At 47.1% G+C, this 21,745-nt stretch overlaps 1 protein-coding gene across 1 annotated transcript in view; it reads right to left on the bottom strand.

Moving 5' to 3' along the window:
* Nucleotides 1-21,051, bottom strand: part of lama1 (laminin, alpha 1) — a 33,214-nt gene extending 12,163 nt beyond the window's left edge. Inside the window, exons 1-32 of the mRNA XM_073488136.1 lie at nt 20,827-21,051; nt 16,100-16,270; nt 13,806-13,918; nt 12,975-13,026; nt 12,611-12,801; nt 12,299-12,478; nt 12,006-12,095; nt 11,742-11,859; nt 10,992-11,170; nt 10,664-10,757; nt 10,388-10,533; nt 10,087-10,227; nt 9,479-9,637; nt 9,285-9,386; nt 8,885-9,099; nt 8,033-8,144; nt 7,720-7,830; nt 7,028-7,155; nt 5,773-5,859; nt 5,483-5,694; nt 3,828-3,934; nt 3,536-3,716; nt 3,313-3,449; nt 2,855-3,088; nt 2,595-2,738; nt 1,957-2,136; nt 1,547-1,732; nt 1,330-1,457; nt 789-918; nt 490-630; nt 254-372; nt 40-129 (exon numbers count right to left, since the gene is read on the bottom strand). Coding sequence (XP_073344237.1) covers nt 40-129; nt 254-372; nt 490-630; nt 789-918; nt 1,330-1,457; nt 1,547-1,732; nt 1,957-2,136; nt 2,595-2,738; nt 2,855-3,088; nt 3,313-3,449; nt 3,536-3,716; nt 3,828-3,934; nt 5,483-5,694; nt 5,773-5,859; nt 7,028-7,155; nt 7,720-7,830; nt 8,033-8,144; nt 8,885-9,099; nt 9,285-9,386; nt 9,479-9,637; nt 10,087-10,227; nt 10,388-10,533; nt 10,664-10,757; nt 10,992-11,170; nt 11,742-11,859; nt 12,006-12,095; nt 12,299-12,478; nt 12,611-12,801; nt 12,975-13,026; nt 13,806-13,918; nt 16,100-16,270; nt 20,827-20,884 — 4,436 coding nt within the window. The 5' untranslated portion in view covers nt 20,885-21,051. The remainder of the gene's footprint in view (nt 1-39; nt 130-253; nt 373-489; nt 631-788; nt 919-1,329; nt 1,458-1,546; nt 1,733-1,956; nt 2,137-2,594; nt 2,739-2,854; nt 3,089-3,312; nt 3,450-3,535; nt 3,717-3,827; nt 3,935-5,482; nt 5,695-5,772; nt 5,860-7,027; nt 7,156-7,719; nt 7,831-8,032; nt 8,145-8,884; nt 9,100-9,284; nt 9,387-9,478; nt 9,638-10,086; nt 10,228-10,387; nt 10,534-10,663; nt 10,758-10,991; nt 11,171-11,741; nt 11,860-12,005; nt 12,096-12,298; nt 12,479-12,610; nt 12,802-12,974; nt 13,027-13,805; nt 13,919-16,099; nt 16,271-20,826) is intronic.
* Nucleotides 21,052-21,745: the final 694 nt, after the last annotated feature.

Here is a 21,745-nt window from a genome sequence, read left to right as displayed (position 1 = left end):
TCGTCCACCAGAACCGAGTGATCATGTGACAACTCTGACCTCTCACAGTATCTCCCCTCATATCCGGTCTGACAAGCGGTGCAGCGGAAGTCACCGAGCGCTCCCTCCGACACACACGTGGGACTGAAACTACACACACACACACACACACACACACACACACACACACACACACACACACACACTAAAGTCAATAAACTGAAATAAAATTGAAACAAAGTTAAAATTTAAAAAGTCCAATGTGCAGTGTTACCTGTTGTCCCGTAGGGGGCAGGCACACAGTGAGCAGTCACTGATTGAACCACTAACATTCCCATAATACCCTGGGGCACATAGCTCGCAGCTCCGCCCACTGGTGTGATGCTGACAGCCCTGTACAAAAAAAAGAAACATCCATTTTACTAACTTCTTTACTTTTACCTGATTGTGTGCATGTAAACATGTGTTAGCGCATGTGTTCACATGTGTTAGCACGTGTTAGCGTGTTACCTGACACTCTCCAGTCTCCGTATCGCAGCTGTCACTGTGGTTGCTGCAGCGACATCGAACACACGGACGAACAAACTGCGACTTCTGACTCTGAGACGACAACTCAGATAACGGCTGATGGAAAAAACCTGTCGCACACTCCTGCAGACAGACCGGTCAGAGAGACAGAGACAGGTTAGAGAGAGAGACAGGTCAGTGTGAGAGAGAGAGACAGGTCAGTGTGAGAGAGAGAGACAGGTCAGTGTGAGAGAGAGAGACAGGTCAGTGTGAGAGACGAGTCAGTGAGGTTCAGTGATTACCTGACAGGACAGTCCGGTGTATCCAGGTGGACAGGCGCAGGACTCAATCAATCTGGCCACGCCCCCTCTGACATCTACCCCCTCCCCTGACTCCGCCCCCACAGTCGTTTCCATGGTGATGTTGGAAATCCTGAATAAAAAACACAGACAGGAAATGACAGGAAACGACATGAACCGACGTGCTGATGTCACTGCTGCTGCAACCAATCATCACACAGTCAGTCATGTGACCTGACTGGAGGTGTGGCTAAAAGGACGTGAAGTCCGACCAATCAGCAGCCTCCTCAGCTGATGTGTGTCAGTTCAAGCTGACTGAAAACCCACATGTGTACATATGTGTACTTGTGTTTTACCCTATATACACAGAGTATACGTACAGTACACAGTACATGTACACATTATACAGTACATGTGCAGTACACAGTACATTAACAGTACACAGTATATGTGCAGTATATGTGCAGTATTTGTGCAGTATATGTACAGTATATATACACACTACATGTACAGTACATGTACACAGTATATAGAGTATTTGTACCTGCTCTGCTGCAGTCTGGTCCCGTATGACGCCTTGATGATGACGTACTCGATGTTACTGAGGACGGACATGAAGTCAGCGTGACTCACCGACTTCTCCGACACCGAGTTAAAGTACTTCCACTTGTGCTGTAACACACACACACACTATAATTAACGGTCCAATCATTTCACTTTCAGCTGCTCCGTTTTTTTCACATGATTCTCAGCAGCCGTACCTCTGTCATCCTGATGACATGTTGTGACCTAACGCCGTTGCTAGGGGCAACCATGTCAGTGTATATCACCAGCTTCCTCAGGCTCCCGCCCCTTATCAGGACTTGAGGTTCCTGATTGGACAGCCCGGTGCCATCCTCCGCGTAAAAGGTGATGATATAAGACAGCAGGCCGCCAAATGACAACAGCTACAAAATAAAGTACACATGACACAATGTACAAGGTATCATCAGGCCTGTCAGTCAACAGAGTGGGCAGCAGTATCGTCAGGTCTGTCAGTCAACAGAGTGGGCAGCAGTATCATCAGGCCTGTCAGTCAACAGAGTGGGCAGCAGTATCGTCAGGTCTGTCAGTCAACAGAGTGGGCAGCAGTATCGTCAGGTCTGTCAGTCAACAGAGTGGGCAGCAGTACCTGTTGTCCCTCGAACTGTGGGGGCAGTCTCCAGTAGAGCGGACCAGCCAGCCTGCTGCTGTTCAGCTGTCTGGTGTCGAGCAGCATGTCGCCACCCTGCTGGTAAACTCCAGATACTACACCCTGCAGGTTGGACTGACTGACCACTGACAGGAGAGCAGGAGAGCGAGCAAGGGTGATCTATGGAGGTGGGAGGGTTATATTAACAGATGTCTCTTTAATGCCACGAGTAAAACTGGTAAATGAGAACATGTTAATATGTAACATGTGTATAAATATACTGTTTGTATCGGGCAGAGGTGGTTTAACTTCCTAACACTTGACAAAACCTCTAAAAATAATGTGGATGCTTCACTCAGGTCCTATTTTTTTAATGACAAGTTGTGTTTGTTGTTTTCTGTGTCATATGATCATCTTATTGATTATTTATTACTTTCACACATCCTGAAGTTCCCTGTCAGTCAAGTTTTTATTGACTGGACGAACAGAACACACCTGTGAGTTCCATTCTTAGAAATATTTAACATTATCTTTTAAAACACATACATTACATACAGGTGCTCTGTTAAGTGCTGTGTTGTGTATTGATGTTGTATATGTACAGTATACATGTAGTACAGATGTGTACTTGTACTCACAGGTACTCTGTAGAGTCCTCCCTGCTCTTCACAGTCTCTGCTGTGTCCTGAACAGAAACACTGAGAGCAGCCGTCTGGATTCTCAGCTGACAGAGCGAAAAAACCCGAGACACACTCCTCACAGCGCCGCCCCGACACGCCAACCTATAGAATATATACATTATCTATATATATATATGATGTACAATTATTCATACAGACACACAACTATATATTTATAAATGCATCAACAAACTCACACCTGTAAAATCTATACGTACCTTACACACACACTCTCCTGTGTGTCGACAGTCACACACTCGCAGCGTCGTGTTGCAGAACTTCTCGTCTGTTCCCGCCTCGTCACAGCCGCACGCTAAGCATGCTGGGTAACCATGGTAACCAGGGGCACACAGGTCACATGACTTGCCTGAGAACCCATCTCTGCACTGACACTGTCCATTGGTTAGGTCACACTGAGGGGTGGAGCTTCCTGCTGCGCTGCAGCTGCACGGCTATAGAGACACCAGGACGTTAGTGTATGTGTGTGCGTGTATTACCTGTGTATTTCTGTGTATTTCCTGTGTATTTGTGTGAGTATTTCCTGTGTATTTGTGTGTATTTCCTGTGTATTTGTGTGTATTTCCTGTGTATTTGTGTGTATTTCCTGTGTATTTGTGTGTGTATTTCCTGTATATTTGTGTGTTTTTCCTGTGTATTTGTGTGTATCTGTGTTTACCTTGCAGCCCATCGTGGGGTCATGACCCCAGTAGCCTGTCTCACACCTGTCGCAGGTTTCTCCCTCGGTGTGGGCGGGGCAGATGCACTCACCGGTCTCAGGGTCACAGTTCCCTCCGGTGTGATCACAAGTGCATGCTGGGAGGAGAAGAGATGACAGCCAATCAGAGTTGAGAGAGAAATTACATCAGTCAGACCGACTGTCACCTGCTCTGTTTGACTACCTGTGCAGCCGTCAGCATCGAAACCGTAGTAACCATGGCTACAGCGGTCACACTTCTCTCCGGCCACGCCCTCCACACACTGGCACTGCCCCTCCTCATCACATGACTTAGAGAGAGATCCTGATTGGTTACAGCCACAGACTTCACAGCCCCGCCCACTCTGCAGTCCGAAGAACCCCGTCTGAAAAAATTAAACAAACAACAAAACAAATTATTAATAATGAAAAAAGATAAAATCATGAAGATGCAAATTTAAATTCTGCTGAGCAAAGTGTGTGTGTGTGTGTCTCACCTGGCAGCGGTCACAGGTGCGTCCCGTCACGTTCTCTGTGCATGAACACTGACCTGTTGTGACATCACACACACTGGAGACGGTGCCTCTGACATCACAGCCACACTCTGAGAGAAAGGGAGAGAGCCCCGCCCACCATCAGTCTGACTCTGAAGCCCCGCCCACCATCAGTCTGACTCTGAAGCCCCGCCCACAACCAGCCTGACTGAAGCCCCACCTACCATCAGCCTGACTCTGACTTGATAACAGAGTTCTTCTTGTTTCACCTAAAATATTTTAACGTTTTCCTCTCTTGCCTCCTTTTCTTGCATCTTAGTCCCGCCCACCGAGGACTGGGGGAGAGTCGCAAGGAAACCATGGGAGGATAGAGGAGACGAGGAAACCACGGGAGGAGAGAGGACACAAGGAGACGAGGAAACCATGGGAGGGTAGAGGAGACGAGGAAACCACGGGAGGAGAGAGGACACAAGGAGACGAGGAAACCATGGGAGGATAGAGGAGACGAGGAAACCGCGGGAGGAGAGAGGACACAAGGAGACGAGGAAACCATGGGAGGATAGAGGAGACGAGGAAACCACGGGAGGAGAGAAGAGGCGAGGAAACCACGGGGGGAAAGAGGAGACGAAGAAACCACAAGAGGAGAGAAGAGGCGAGGAAACCACGGGGGGAAAGAGGAGATGAGGAGACAAGGAAACCACGTGAGGATAGAGAAGACAAGGAAACCACTGGAGGATAGAGGAGACGAGGAAACCACGGGAGGATAGAGGAGACGAGGAAACCACGGGAGGATAGAGGAGACGAGGAAACCACTGGAGGATAGAGGAGACGAGGAAACCACGGGAGGATAGAGGAGACGAGGAAACCACGGGAGGATAGAGGAGACGAAGAAACCACAAGAGGAGAGAAGAGGCGGGGAAACCACGGGGGGATAGAGGAGACGAGGAAACCGCGGGAGGAAAGAGGAGACGAGGAGACAAGGAAACCACGTGAGGATAGAGAAGACAAGGAAACCACTGGAGGATAGAGGAGACGAGGAAACCGCGGGAGGAAAGAGGAGACGAGGAGACAAGGAAACCACGTGAGGATAGAGGAGACGAGGAAACCACTGGAGGATAGAGGAGACGAGGAAACCACGGGAGGATAGAGGAGACGAGGAAACCACGGGAGGATAGAGGAGACGAGGAAACCACTGGAGGATAGAGGAGACGAGGAAACCACGGGAGGATAGAGGAGACGAGGAAACCACGGGAGGATAGAGGAGACGAGGAAACCACGGGAGGATAGAGGAGACGAGGAAACCACGGGAGGATAGAGGAGACGAGGAAACCACGGGAGGATAGAGGAGACGAGGAAACCACGGGGGGAGAGGACACACACACAGTCTTGTATTTATAGCAGCAGGAATGTTGATCTTTTCAAATCCAGATTAGATTTGACCTCTGACCTCTTTGTTCCGCTGCCACATGACTGTGTGTGTGTGTGTGTCCAGATAAATTCTTGAACCAGTTGAACTTTCACAGAGTCCAGTAGAATATTTTGCCTCTTATTCAAACCGACCGATCAGCTCTCAGCTCACTGCTTCCTCCCAGGACAAACCCTGTTTCACCACACAGGAGCAGGAGGAGTGTGTGTGTGTGTGTGTGTGTGTGTCTCACCCTGACAGTCCTTGGCGTACACCGCGTCTCCATAGTAGCCTGGTTGGCAGACCTCACAGTGTCTCCCAGCAGTATTACCAAGGCAACGCAGACACTCGCCGGTGATGATGTCACAGTGCCCTGCTTCGCTGACGTTCACGTTGCCGTGACACTCACAGTGGACACATGTCCCGCCCATTACTTGTGGGTTACCATAGAAACCACTGGCACACCTGGAGACACAGATAGACGGGTGTCAACAGAAGGTCTGCTGCTTCTGATTAGTGGATCATTCTGTCAATCATCCTCACCTCTCACAGTTGGTTCCTGTGTATCCTTCCTGACACCGGTCACATGACACCTGGCCGGACGGCTCCAGCACACAGGTGGGACTGAAACTGGAACACAAACGTTGTCAAAACTTCTGGATGCTAATAAAGTTATTTTCAGTTCAAATCAGAGGAGACGTGACAGAAGATGCACAGAGATGACTTTTACTGAGGAGCAACAGAAATCACCCTGACTGGAAACCAACTGTCTGGTTGATCACGGCCCAGGACAGGACGGCTCTACAGCGGCTGATTAGAACCACCAGAACATCACTGGTACCATCTACAGAGCATCAGTGACATCAGTCAAGTGAGACGTCTGCACAGAGTCGAGAGATACTACAAGACAACACACACCCAGACACAGTCTGTTCACCCTGCTGCCACCTGACGACAGATACAGAAGCATCGGCTGCCACCCGACGACAGATACAGAAGCATCTGCTGCCACCTGACGACAGATACAGAAGCATCGGCTGCCACCCGACGGCAGATACAGAAGCATCGGCTGCCACCCGACGACAGATACAGAAGCATCGGTTGCCACCTGACGACAGATACAGAAGCATCTGCTGCCACCTGACGACAGATACAGAAGCATCGGCTGCCACCCGACGACAGATACAGAAGCATCGGCTGCCACCTGACGACAGATACAGAAGCATCTGCTGCCACCTGACGACAGATACAGAAGCATCGGCTGCCACCTGACGACAGATACAGAAGCATCGGCTGCCACCTGACGACAGATACAGAAGCATCGGTTGCCACCTGACGACAGATACAGAAGCATCTGCTGCCACCCGACGACAGATACAGAAGCATCGGCTGCCACCTGACGACAGATACAGAAGCATCTGCTGCCACCTGACGACAGATACAGAAGCATCGGCTGCCACCTGACGACAGATACAGAAGCATCGCTGGAGACAACTTTATTTCGCCGTCGTGAACTTTATTTCACCGTAGTGAACTTTATTTCGCTGTAGTGAACATTATTTCACCGTAGTGAACTTTATTTCGCCGTCGTGAACATTATTTCGCCGTAGTGAACATTATTTCGCCGTAGTGAACTTTATTTCGCTGTAGAGAACATTATTTCGCCATAGAGAACATTATTTTGCTCAGTGTTTAATATGAGAGTGACGAATAAAGAACTTGACCATTTTAGGTCATTTTTGAAGGTTATAAACTCAAATTACAAACTTCTCCCTTAATGAGTTTGTTTAGTCCGAACCTGTTGGACGGCTCTGTCAGAGGACATGGACACAACCGACAGTCATCTGCTGTCCCCTCTGTGGCATCACCATAGAAGCCAGGAAGACACTGATCGCAGTGAGGACCAGTGGTATTATGGGTACAACCCTGAAAGACAGACAGACAGACAGACAGACATTTAGTCAGTGTCTTAACTGATGTCACCTGTGGAGAGAATATTATTCCTGATTAATAAAATCCTCAACACATCCTGCGTGTCGACCTGCTCCTGTCCAGATCCAAAGAGACATCCAGTCCAGACAGATCATATAGTTTAGTAAAATATCTCATGTTTTAGTCACGTTGTCACATTGAAAGATGAGCACAGCTAATTTCACACATCATAGAACTGAAGGGACCAATCAGGAGTAGGAAGGCTGTGGGTGGTTAGCGACCACTGACTGACTGAGTCTGTAGTGTGTGTGTGTGTGTGTGTGTGTGTGTGTGTGTGTGTGTGTGTGTAAAACAACACACACACACACACACACACACACACACACACAAATACAAGCTCTTCAAGTATTTTGTTACAAATTTAATGTTTTCAGACCCAGACAAATATAAATTACAAAAACACTCAAAAATATGTTCAATAAAGGACTTTAAATAGATTTAAGTGAAATACTGCCCATCTGTGATTGGTCGTTTTATTGTGTGTTTGTTCAAACTCACCAAACAAACTCCGTTGATGTCGCACTCTGTGGCGTGGTCGTTACACTCACACTGCATACAGTTTCCTCCAAATAAAACTCCACCCACCCTGTAGAAACCTGGGAGACACACCTACACACACAAAAATACACAAAACAGGTTTACAGGTTTAATAATCACTGATTATCATCATCATCATCAGTGTTTAACAGAACTAACAGTAAAGTTCTGAGTGCTACACAGGCAACTGGACTCGTTTGTTCCAGTTGCCTGTGATATAGCACTACCATGACCTTCATCAACACTAACAGAAAATTAATAACGAAGTACTGACCTCACAGGAAGTGCCGCTATAACCCCATGGACATTCACACATCTCCACGCCAACCGCCTGAACGCCAGAAACTGAACCAGAGTCAGCATAGTCCAGAGACACAGAACTGAGACTGAGAAACAGACAGGTCAGATAGAGAGACAGGTCAGAGACAGACAGACATCGTCCTCTCGGTGTGTTCAGAGCTGAGCTCATCATACTGAACTGCCTCCACTGGCGCCTTCAGTGTCACCAGCAACAGTGACGGATGCTGACTGTTGCTTGCTGTGTCTGGACCCCAAAGCTGCACTTGAACACACCTCAAAGATGCCAGCCGACCGCCAAATAACTGGCACATTCTGCGTCTGTGAGAGAGGAAATGATTCTCCACAGCAGCAGGTGGCGATAGTCTGTATTCATCAATCTAACAGAAACCAGAAGACTGCAGATATACACTCCACTCCCTCTAATGGAGAAAAGTTTTAAATGTCTCTGGTGAAGACGAGGAGGAGACTCATGAGGACAAACTGACCAAACGATAGATATCATGGAGACTACAGAGACCAGGACCACGGTCGAGGACTGGAACAGAGACCAGGACCACGGTCGAGGACTGGAACAGAGACCAGGACCACGGCCGAGGACTGGAACAGAGACCAGGACCACGGCCGAGGACTGGAACCTCTCTGAACTCCTTCACTTCTCGGGGCAGGGACTCACTGCACCCTGGTCAGGAGCCCTCTCATCTACAGATTCTCACCCTGCAGCTTCACACTCAGCTGAAAAAACTTCATCAGACTGGACCTCCAGTTATGGTTAGGGTTAGTCCACTGATCCAGGACCAGGACAGAATCCAGATTACTTTGTTCTCACCGTATCTGTCCGTCAGCAGAGGCGTTCAGGTGAACTCTGACCCTCAGTGATGTCACGTTAGTGAGGAGTGACAGCACGTCATCGCGGGTAATGTGAACGCCAGTCTGAACATCTAGGAAGTGCCTCCCAGCCATCTCCACGGTAATCGAGCGCTCAGCCAATGGAGAGAGGAAGAGAAGAAGAGGAGGCGACAGACGAAGAGCACGACCATTTCCCTGGAGACGAGAGAGAGTTGTAGTCCTTCTAGATGCCACGATTGTAGTTTTTTAACATTAAAACTAATCCAAAACTTACATTTGTTTACATTAACATTTTAAACACGTTTAAACATTAAAGATAACTTACTAGAAACTCTTAAATAATTACATTTGTTCAAACATTTTAAGGAGTTTGTTCTCACCTCAATGATGATGTCAGAGTGGGCGGGGAGGGAATGGTCTTCATTGTCCAATGGGATGTCGTAAACCACAGAGTAGTTCAGAAAACCTCCATAGGACACCAGCTAGAGACAGACAGGAAGACAGACAGTTAGACAGACAGGTTCCTGGTTACAGGGTGATGGAATAATGACCAAATATGGAAATGGTGGTTGACCTTGTTGCCAAGGAAACTGTCAGGCGCCGCCCAAGAAAGCACATGTTGGTGGGTGTGGCCAGAAGAAGTGTTGCTGGGGATGGGGAGGTCGTTGCCATGGATGACAGGTGATGTGTGGAGGGACTGAGAGGGGCGGAGCCAAGCATCTGTATGAAGCACCTGAAAAAATGTTCATTGTAAAAACTTCATATTTAGAGAAATAACAAGATATACTGCTGTGTTACCTGCGTACAGGTGTGTCTGTGTGTTACCTGCGTACAGGTGTGTCTGTGTGTTACCTGCGTACAGGTGTGTCTGTGTGTTACCTGCATACAGGTGTGTCTGTGTGTTACCTGCATACAGGTGTGTCTGTGTGTTACCTGAGTACAGGTGTGTCTGTGTGTTGCCTGAGTACTACCTGCGTACAGGTGTGTCTGTGTGTTACCAGAGTACAGGTGTGTCTGTGTGTTGCCTGAGTACAGGTGTGTCTGTGTGTTGCCTGAGTAGTACCTGAGTACAGGTGTGTCTGTGTGTTACCTGAGTAAAGGTCTATCCGTGTGTTACCTGAGTACTACCTGAGTACAGGTGTGTCTGTGTGTTACCTGCGTACAGGTGTGCCTGTGTGTTACCTGTGCTGTGGACCAGGCGGAGCTCTCGCAGACGTCGGACACACCAAAGCAGAAACAGTCGGTGCAGCCGAGCAGATTATTCTTCTGCAGGTTGTAGAAACCTGGTTTGCACAGGTCACAGTGAGCTCCCATCACGTTCACCTGAGGGGAAGAGAACAGGTGAGATGTATTTAGTAAGGTGTTATATTACTTTATTACCACTAAAGTAATGTAATTTGTTAAAAAACAACAGTGATGACAATGATGAAGGTGAAGATGACGATGATGAAGATGGTGGTGTTGGTGATGTCACTGTGTTTACCTTGCAGGTGCAGGGCCTGCAGGGGTCGGTGTTGATGCTGCCGGACAGGTTACACTCACATCGAGCACAGAGAGGAAAGTCTCTGAATCCAAACGCACAACGATCACACTGTCGACCTGCAAAACCCTCCTTACACACACACTGACCTGCACGCACACACACACAGCAGATACACACTCAGTGAGAGCTACGATACAACTTTGTTGCTGCTGTAGTTCACCCTATAACAACAACAACAAAAACAACAACAAACACAACAACAATAGTGACAGTGACCTGGCTGTGTGTCATCTCTGCTGCAGACTGAAGACTTCGATCCTCTCAGATCACAGTTACACTCGACACATGGAGAGTCTGAATATGGAGAAACCTACACACACACACACACACACACACACACACACACACACACACACACACACACACACACACACACACACACACACACACACACACACACAGGATTCGTCTCCTGTTCAAATCAACTTTATTTATAGTATTATTTACAGTATCTGTCAGTACCTCAGCAGGTCTGTAGTATTATTTACAGTATCTGTCAGTACTTCAGCAGGTCTGTAGTATTATTTACAGTATCTGTCAGTACCTCAGCAGGTCTGTAGTATCCGGCGGCGCAGGTCTCACAGTTGATGCCAGCGGTGTTTTGTTGACAGTCAATACAGACTCCGCCTCCCCGATGAACGCCATGAATGTTTAAACTCAAAGAGAGGTCGGCGACAGTCTGATTGTAGAAACAGTCGAATGCTTTGTTGTGACAGTTACACTCTGAGAGAGGCAGACAGGTGAGAGACAGTCAGGTGAGAGACAGTCAGGTGAGAGGCAGACAGGTGAGAGGCAGACAGGTGAGAGGCAGTCAGGTGAGAGGCAGTCAGGTGAGAGGCAGACAGGTGAGAGGCAGACAGGTGAGAGACAGTCAGGTGAGAGGCAGACAGGTGAGAGACAGTCAGGTGAGAGACAGTCAGGTGAGAGGCAGACAGGTGAGAGACAGTCAGGTGAGAGGCAGTCAGGTGAGAGGCAGTCAGGTGAGAGGCAGACAGGTGAGAGGCAGACAGGTGAGAGACAGTCAGGTGAGAGGCAGACAGGTGAGAGGCAGACAGGTGAGAGGCAGACAGGTGAGAGACAGTCAGGTGAGAGGCAGACAGGTGAGAGACAGTCAGGTGAGAGGCAGACAGGTGAGAGGCAGACAGGTGAGAGACAGTCAGGTGAGAGACAGTCAGGTGAGAGGCAGACAGGTGAGAGGCAGACAGGTGAGAGGCAGACAGGTGTTGTGAACACAAAATAAACAGAAGTGTGTTTAAGGCTGTTTCTATTTTCGTGTCCACTCTGTGTTTCTTACTTTCACAGGTGTTTCCCTCGGAGATGGTTCCTGGTTGCCATGGTTGCTGGTGGTAACCAGGGCAACAGTCATTACAGCTCTCTCCACAGGTGTTGTGTTCACACACACACTGCAGCTTCTGTGTACACACACACACACACACACACACACACACACACACACACACACACACACACACACACACACACACACACACACAGTCATCAGCTGTCAGAACACTGTACAGGTGAACAGGTGAGCAGGTGCGTAGATGTGTGTCGTTACCTTGGTAACAGGGTCCAGCGGGCAGCTCTGAGCGTGGCCGTAACAGATACACATCCCTCCCACAGAGATGTCTTTGATGGAGTAATAATACTGGAAACAATGAATAAAAACATTTGAATGTTTTAATTAATGAATATTTAACGATGTTGACACATTTTATTGATCTGATTAAACGACAGGAAGCTGCCGGCTGAATGAGAGAGCTGTGACACTCTCTTATTCAACCTCCCTGACAGGTAGTGAACATGTTGATCATGTGACCACAGCTCATCTGCGACAGCAGCCTGTCTCACCCTCCGGGTGACGATGGGGTCGATGTCCCGGGGGTCACGGGCGCTCAGCGTCATCAGGTCAGCGTTGAGCGTTCTGATTCGCTGAAGCCTCAGTCTGATGTAACGAGCTGATGTGAAGTTCAGAAGTTCAGAGGTCAAATCATCGGCTCCGGGTCGCCCGTTAATCAGAGAGGTGTGGATCTGAGAGACAGACAGGTAGAGAGAGACAGGTTAGAGAAAGAGACAGACAGACAGACAGACAGACGGACGGACAGACAGACAGACAGACGGACGGACAGACAGACAGACGGACAGACAGACAAACGGACTCACCTCTCCATGTTCCAGAGGGTTCAGTCTGGAGTAGTACGACGTGCAGATGACCTCTGTGTCGTTCTTGTAGGTCGGCGGTCCGAGTCGCGGCGTCACGTTGTAACGAGACAAACACTCGGAGGCACTGATGGCGTAAAACTGCCAGGGGTCAAAGGTCACACCGTCCAGAGAGCGCTCAAGGATCCAGTTACCTGGAGAGAGACGGACACGTCAGACGGACAGGTCAGACAGACAGACAGGTCAAACAGACAGACAGACAGGTCAAACAGACAGACAGGTCAGACAGACAAACAGGTCAAACAGACAGACAGACAGGCAGGTCAGACAGACAGACAGACAGGTCAGACAGAGAGACGGGTCTCACCTGGCCGAGGAGAGTTAGCTGCCTTGATGATGATGTAGGCGACCTGAAAAATCTGAAAAGACAGAAAAACAGTCAGAACATTTATCTGTACTGTGATCACCTGGTCACCCAGAGAACACAGGTTACACATGTTGACCTGTACTGTGATCACCTGGTCACCCAGAGAACACAGGTTACACATGTTGACCTGTACTGTGATCACCTGGTCACCCAGAGAACACAGGTTACACATGTTGACCTGGACTGTGATCACCTGGTCACCCAGAGAACACAGGTTACACATGTTGACCTGTACTGTGATCACCTGGTCACTCAGAGAACACAGGTTACACATGTTGACCTGTACTGTGATCACCTGGTCACCCAGAGAACACAGGTTACACATGTTGACCTGTACTGTGATCACCTGGTCACTCAGAGAACACAGGTTACACATGTTGACCTGTACTGTGATCACCTGGTCACTCAGAGAACACAGGTTACACATGTTGACCTGTACTGTGATCACCTGGTCACTCAGAGAACACAGGTTACACATGTTGACCTGTACTGTGATCACCTGGTCACTCAGAGAACACAGGTTACACATGTTGACCTGTACTGTGATCACCTGGTCACCCAGAGAACACAGGTTACACATGTTGACCTGTACTGTGATCACCTGGTCACCCAGAGAACACAGGTTACACATGTTGAGCCTCCATTCATTCTCAAAAAATGTCTGCTAAGCCTGACCAGGTCTGTTACCTGAAACACCTGGAGGTGTGTGTGTGTGTGTGTGTGTGTGTGTGTGTGTGTGTGTGTGTGTGTGTGTGTGTGTGTGTGTGTTACCTGTTTGAGGTCCAGTGTGATGGTGATCCAGTGAAACTGTTGTCCGTTCTTGATACTTGGACTTTGCCACCACTGATTGGTCCCATCGATGGCGTTGGTGATTGGATGACGTTCTGAACAACAAACACAACTTCTGTTAGTTGATTCAGAACGATTGATCAGAGAGATCAATAATCAGACATCTTGATGATTGATCTGAAGGGTACAGTTTATTCCTTAGCTGATTAATCAAGACTTTTATTTAGTGTATCAGAACTTCGTCCCTGGACTTGACTTCCGTTGTTCAGGGGAACTTTTGTTCTGAAAGAATCTGACAGGTTGTGAGTCGTCTGAGTTCATTTAAACACCGTCCTGCTTCACTCGAGCTCAAACTGTGGATTCATCCACGCTGAAAATAGTCCCCAACAAAGTGTAAGCAGTTTGAGGAAATCTTTAAAGATTTACGTCTTCGGCAGGAACCAACGGGCCGCAGCCAGGAAGTCAGACAGTATTCAGAAATGGACCCACATGTTGTTGGTTCTGACATAAATTATTTTACGATAAAGAGTAACATACAGTCAGGTCCATAAATATTGGGACATCGACACAATTCTCTTCTTTTTGGCTCTATGCGCCACTACAATGGACTTGAAATGAAACGAACAAGATGTGCTTCAACTGCAGACTTTCAGCTTTAATTTGAGGGTATTTACATCCAAATCAGGTGAACGGTGCAGGAATTACAACAGTTTCTATATGTGCCTCCCACTTTTTAGGGGACCAAAAGTAATGGGACAAACTAAACAATCATAAATCAAACTTTCAATGTTTAATACTTGGTTGCAAATCCTTTGCAGTCAATTACAGCCTGAAGTCTGGAAGGCATAGACATCACCAGACGCTGGGTTTCATCCCTGGTGATGCCCTGCCAGGCCTCTACGGCAACGGTCTTCAGTTCCTGCTTGTTCTTGGGGCATTTTCCCTTCAGTTTGGTCTTCAGCAAGTGAAATGCATGCTCAATCGGATTCAGGTCAGGTGATTGACTTGGCCATTGCATAACATTCCACTTATTTGCCTTAAAAAACTCTTTGGTTGCTTTTGCAGTATGCTTTGGGTCATTGTCCATCTGCGCTGTGAAGCGTCCAATGAGTTCTGAAGCATTTGGCTGAATATGAGCAGATAATATTGCTCGAAACACTTCAGAATTCATCCTGCTGCTTTTGTCAGCAGTTACATCATCAATAAATACAAGGGAACCAGTTCCATTGGCAGCCATACATGCTGACGCCATGACACTGCCACCACCATGCTTCACTGATGAGGTGGTATGTTTTGGATCATGAGCAGTTCCTTTCCTTGTTCACACTCTTCTCTTCCCATCACTGTGGTACAAGTTGATCTTGGTCTCATCTGTCCATAGGATGTTCTTCCAGAACTGTAAAGGCTTTTTTAGGTGTTGTTTGGCAAATTCTAATCTGGTCTTCATGTTCTTGAGGCTCACCAATGGTTTACATCTTGTGGTGAACCCCCTGTATTCACTCTGGTGAAGTCTTCTTTTGATTGTTGACTTTGAAACACATGCACCTACCTCCTGGAGAGTGTTGCTGATCTGGCCAACTGTTGTGAAGGGGTTTTTCTTCACCAGGGAAAGAATTCTACTGTCGTCCACCACAGTTGTTTTCCGTGGTTTTCCAGGTCTTTTGGTGTTGCTGAGCTCACCGGAGCGTTCTTTCTTTTTAAGAATGTTCCAAACAGTTGATTTGGCCAAACCTAATATTTTTGCTATTTCTCTGATGGGTTTGTTTTGATTTTTCAGCCTATGATGGCTTGCTTCACTGACAGTGACAGCTCCTTGGATCTCATATTGAGAGGTAACAGCGACAGATTCCAAATGCAAATGTCACGCCTGGAATCAACTCCAGACCTTTTACCTGCTTAATTGATGATGACATAACGAGGGAATAGCCCACACCTGTCCATGACGTAGCTTTTGAGTCAATGGTCCCATTACTTTTGGTCCCCTAAAAAGTGGGAGGCACATATAGAAACTGTTGTAATTCCTGCACCGTTCACCTGATTTGGATGTAAATACCCTCAAATTAAAGCTGTATGTCTGCAGTTGAAGCACATCTTGTTCGTTTCATTTCAAATCCATTGTAGTGGCGCATAGAGCCAAAAAGAAGAGAATTGTGTCGATGTCCCAATATTTATGGACCTGACTGTAGAAAAACACTGATCTGGTGATCTTCTGGTTCTGGTTTTAAAGGAAACTGGACCTGCAGTTCAATGTGGACTCTGTGGATCTGGTTTCGTACCTTTGGACAGGACAGAGTTGGCATCACATTTCGGGCAATGTGGGTTCTTGATCCGTCGTCCTGGAACGTGTTCGACCAACTTACAGGAAACCTCCGGTTCTGGATCTCCACATGTGGCGTTACTGCTGATCACTGCGTTACTCGCCAAATTCAAGATGGCAGGGAACAGACCTGAAACACACCACTAACTGTTAGCATCCTGAAACACACTGCTAACTGTTAGCATCGTGACACACAACGCTAACTGTTAGCATCCTGAAACACACTGCTAACTGTTAGCATCGTGACACACAACGCTAACTGTTAGCATCCTGAAACACACTGCTAACTGTTAGTATCGTAACACTCAATGCTAAATGTTAGCATCCCAGAGTAATCAGTAAACAATAAACCCCTTAGACCCCTTAAACCCCTTAGTGAATGAATGAGTGACTGAATGAGTGAATGAATGAGTAAATGGGTGAATGAATGAATGAGTGAATGAATGAATGGGTGAGTGAATGGGTGAGTGAATGAGTGAACGAATGAGTGAGTGAATGGGTGAGTGAGTGAATAAGTGAATGAGTGAATGAATGAGTGAATGGGTGAATGAATGAGTGAATGAGTGAATGAATGAATGAATGGGTGAGCGAATGAGTGAGCGAATGAGTGAGTGAGTGAATGGGTTAGTGAGTGAGTGAGTGAGTGAGTGAATGGGTGAGTGAATGGGTGAGTGAATGAGTGAGTGAATGGGTGAGTGAATGAGTGAGTGAATGAGTGAGTGAATGGGTGAGTGAATGAGTGAATGAGTGAGTGAGTGAGTGAATAAATGAGTGAGTGAATAAGTGAATGAGTGAATGAGTGAGTGAATAAATGAGTGAGTGAATAAGTGAATGAGTGAATGAGTGAGTGAATAAATGAGTGAATGGGTGAATAAATGAATGAATGAGTGAGTGAATGAATGAATGAACTCTTGGTTGGATATTTTCTAGCTCAGACAGTCAGCAGTGCCTCAGACAGATCAGGTGAGCCTTGCAGATAAACTCTCAGGTGAGTCTTGCAGGTAAACTCTCAGGTGAGTCTTGCAGGTAAACTCTCAGGTGAGTCTTGCAGGTAAACTCTCAGGTGAGTCACCATCTGAAACCTCACGGTGAAACAACGGCGACTGAAATTAAACTTTTAAATGTGAAAGATTTTTGTTGAAAAGGAAATTCAGAGTGAAACATCCTGTTGGCACAGACAATCTTTGGTGCTTGGTTCAGAGGTTAAAGGTCAACCTGTTTCATCACTGATTCAGTCATCTTAATCAATAACTGATCAACTGATTGATGGTCATTATTCTCCACTGATGACATCACAGACTCATTGATCAACTCTGAAACTGATTTAATTTGATCAGCTCGTTTCATCCATCAATCAATAAACCTTAAAATACATTCAAACATTTTATCATCTCTTTGATCACTTTGATCACTTTGATCACTTTGATCGGTGAAAAGATCTGAAAGGTTCAATGTTTACTGAAACACACACACACGTTAATTGCTGTTGTGTGTGATCAGCTGTGGAGGTGCGATCACAACAACTGGGTGGTCTCACACTCTCTCTCTCACACACACACACACACACACACACACACACACACACACACACACACACACACACACACACAGTGTTTTGTTGTGGGAACACACACACCTTCAGGCTGTTTGGTGGAGATGCAGCTCTGCTCTGATTGGCTGCAGAGGCTCTGACTGTGTTCACTCAGTTTAAACTTCTGACAATCAAATCAGTTTTATTTATCACATCACGTCCTCTCAGCGGGCTGAAGGACCGAGAGACACGACAGCAGGTCAGATCAGAGCAGGTCAGTAGCTGTAGCATGTGAGTTAGCATGTAAGTTAGCATGGCTAAATGCTACAGAGGAACACAACAGACATTTCTCTGTGTAGCTCGATGTTGTTTCTGTCCATGAGGAAACACTCGGAGCAGCACGATGGTGACACTGGTGACACCACACCGGCTGAATGCACGCTTAGAGTTCAGGTGAGTTAGAGTTCAGGTGAATCACAGGTGAGTTCATATATAATGTGATCTGCAGCAGATTGAGTCATCGTCAGACTGATAACGAGTCAGTGAAGCTGCTGATTCACTCAGTCTGCTGGAATGTGTTAAATCAGCCTGTTGATGTTCAAATGACCTCTGACCCTCCCCCACTCTCTCTCTCTCACACACACACACACACACACACACACACACACACACACACACACATTGAGCTCTGTGGGGGAGTTAATGTGGGTGAGGGGGGTTTTAGGGTTTTTGGAAGTGGAGGGGGAGAGGAAGAGGGTGGGGTGTGATTGTTAACAGTAATTATCACACACATACACACAGGTTGTGTCCCAGCAGGACACACAGTCTGTCTGTCTGTTGATCCTCATCAATACGATCAGTATACACACACACACACACACACACACACACACACACACACACACACACACACACACACACACACACACACGCACGCACACACACACACACACACACACACACACACACACACACACACACACGCACACACACACACACACACACACGTTTCCCTCTGTAGTCCGTCATAATAAAACCAGAAATCAGTGAGCTTGTTTGTTCTTTTGGTTTCTGTGAGTTTGTTGAATTTGAATGTTAAAAACAGTTAGCAGTTGCTAACGAGTGTCTGAATGAGACTACAGAGGTTGTCGGGGACATTAAACGTCCTCACAGCGAACACGGAGACTCATCTGCTCACTAGTCCGTCTTTACAGGCCACTTTAGTTACACACTGTTCTCACTCTGACTTTACAACTCGTACATTGATCAGTTTATAGAAAACCTGGATAGTAATTGTGCAGTAAGACGCTCAGTGGTGGAGACGTTTAAGTCATGTGACCGTGATGTCGTCTGTTTGTAGCCTAGCATTAGCTTTTTACTGCTACACATTTAATTTTTGGGAGTGAAATATTTCTATAATGACTCGTCTGACTGCTGAAGACAAACAGACTAAACAGATAAATCCTGGATCAGTGTGTCACAAGTCAAGGACTCAAAACTGAGTTCTGGTTAAACTACATGAAGACATCACATCAACACGTCAGCGAGCCTGTCAGACACAACTGAGGGACAATCACCAAGTCTGTCTTCATCCATCTCGTTCTACATTGTTCTCCTGTATATTACAGCTCATCACTGAAACCAGCAACAGAGCTCACAGCTAACAGAGCTCTAGGAGCTAACAGCCAACAGAGCTCACAGCGCTCACAGCTAACAGAGCTCACAGTGCTCACAGCGCTCACAGCTAACAGAGCTCACAGTGCTCACAGCTCACAGTGTTCACAGAGCTAACAGCTTACAGAGCTCACAGCGCTCACAGTGCTCACAGAGCTCACAGCGCTCACAGCTAACAGAGCTCACAGAGCTAACAGCTCACAGAGCTCACAGAGCTAACAGCTCACAGAGCTCACAGCGCTCACAGCTAACAGAGCTCACAGCGCTCACAGAGCTAACAGAGCTCACAGAGCTAACAGAGCTCACAGAGCTCACAGCGCTCACAGCGCTCACAGCTAACAGAGCTCACAGTGCTCACAGCTAACAGAGCTCACAGCGCTCACAGAGCTCACAGTGTTCACAGAGCTCACAGCGCTAACAGCTCACAGCTTACAGAGCTCACAGCGCTAACAGCTAACAGAGCTCACAGAGCTCACAGAGCTAACAGCTTACAGAGCTCACAGCTCAGAGCTCACAGTGTTCACAGAGCTCACAGCTCACAGTGTTCACAGAGCTAACAGCTAACAGAGCTCACAGTGTTCACAGAGCTAACAGCTTACAGAGCTCACAGAGCTAACAGCGCTCACAGAGCTAACAGCTTACAGAGCTCACAGAGCTCACAGCGCTCACAGTGCTCACAGAGCTCACAGCGCTCACAGCGCTCACAGCTAACAGAGCTCACAGTGCTCACAGCTCACAGTGTTCACAGAGCTAACAGCTTACAGAGCTCACAGCGCTCACAGTGCTCACAGAGCTCACAGCGCTCACAGCTAACAGAGCTCACAGAGCTAACAGCTCACAGAGCTCACAGAGCTAACAGCTCACAGAGCTCACAGCGCTCACAGCTAACAGAGCTCACAGCGCTCACAGAGCTAACAGAGCTCACAGAGCTAACAGAGCTCACAGAGCTCACAGCGCTCACAGCGCTCACAGCTAACAGAGCTCACAGTGCTCACAGCTAACAGAGCTCACAGCGCTCACAGCTAACAGAGCTCACAGTGCTCACAGCTAACAGAGCTCACAGAGCCAACAGCTCACAGAGCTAACAGCTCACAGAGCTAACCCCCTTTGATGCTGTTTCTGTTTCTGAGGTCAAGTTTATAACAGACCATAAATCTCAGATTTGTCTTTGAAAAACTCAACATTAAATTTGTCCTCAGCAGCTTCCGTCCACTTTCATCATGAAACATTAAAATAAAACAAACTATAAAAAAAGAAGTGATGTTTCACACAGTTTGAGCTTCTGTTCAGGGTTTCATCAGAAACATGTGAGTGAAGAATCTTTCTCTTCATGTGAGAGAACCAACAGTCTGAGGAGTTTCAACCAATCACACCTCATAGAGTTCCACTGGCAGAACCCAGCAGAACCCAGCAGAACTCTGCAGAACTCTGACCTCTACAGAAGCAGATTAACAGAAGTGAGTGAAGAGAAAGTTTCTCACCTCTCTGCTGAGCTGCAGCTCGTTCGATCAGCAACAACAGCAGCAGCAGCAGCTTCATGTCTGCGACCAGCGGCTCAGGAGCTGACTGGACCTGGACTGGGCCTGGACTGGGCCTGGACTGGGCCTGGACTGGACCTGGACTGGGACTAACTGGACTCAGACCAGTTGCCTGTGTGAGAATAAATGTGGAGAGGAGGAATGTGTTGCTGCAGAGTCTCTGTTGGCACAAACACTGACTCCCTCATTCATTCAGCTCAATGAGAGCAGGGGGAGGAGGGGGAGGGGGTGGACTGTACCATCTCACCTGCTGATGGGGGGGCGGGGTCTCCTCCTCTTTAAAGGATCATTCTGCTACATTTATTTATTATTGGAGTCAAATGACAGATGTCTGTCAACAATGAACATTCAGTTTATTATTCTTCTCCTCCTCCTCCTCCTCATCCTCCTCTTTCTTCTTCATCATCATTACTGATCATCATTACTGATCATCACTATTGATCCATCATCATTACTGATCATCACTATTGATCCATCATCATTACTGATCATCATTATTGATCCATCATCATTACTGATCATCATTATTGATCATCATCAGTTTTGGATCATATTTTTTATGACAATCTGGAAACATGAGAAAATGTTTCATTTCACTTTATTAGTTTCTTCAAGTTTATATGAACAAAGATTCTGTTATTTTATTGATCGATCACTGATTGATCAGTCTGCTTTGAAACAACAGAGACAAAATACTGGAGGGTTAACAACATAATCAACACCACAGAAGAAGAGAAGAGACAGAAACATCTGAAGAAACAAAGAAAAGAAGAAAAAAAAAGAAACGATGATGATCTTCATTCCGTCTGCAGTCAGACTGTTCAACACCAACAACTCCTGAAACACCTCCATATGCTGCACT

The sequence above is a fragment of the Pagrus major genome, chromosome 19 (assembly GCF_040436345.1).
Source record: "Pagrus major chromosome 19, Pma_NU_1.0".
Classification (NCBI taxonomy): Eukaryota; Metazoa; Chordata; class Actinopteri; order Spariformes; family Sparidae; genus Pagrus; species Pagrus major.
This window is presented reverse-complemented; position numbering and strand designations above follow the sequence as displayed.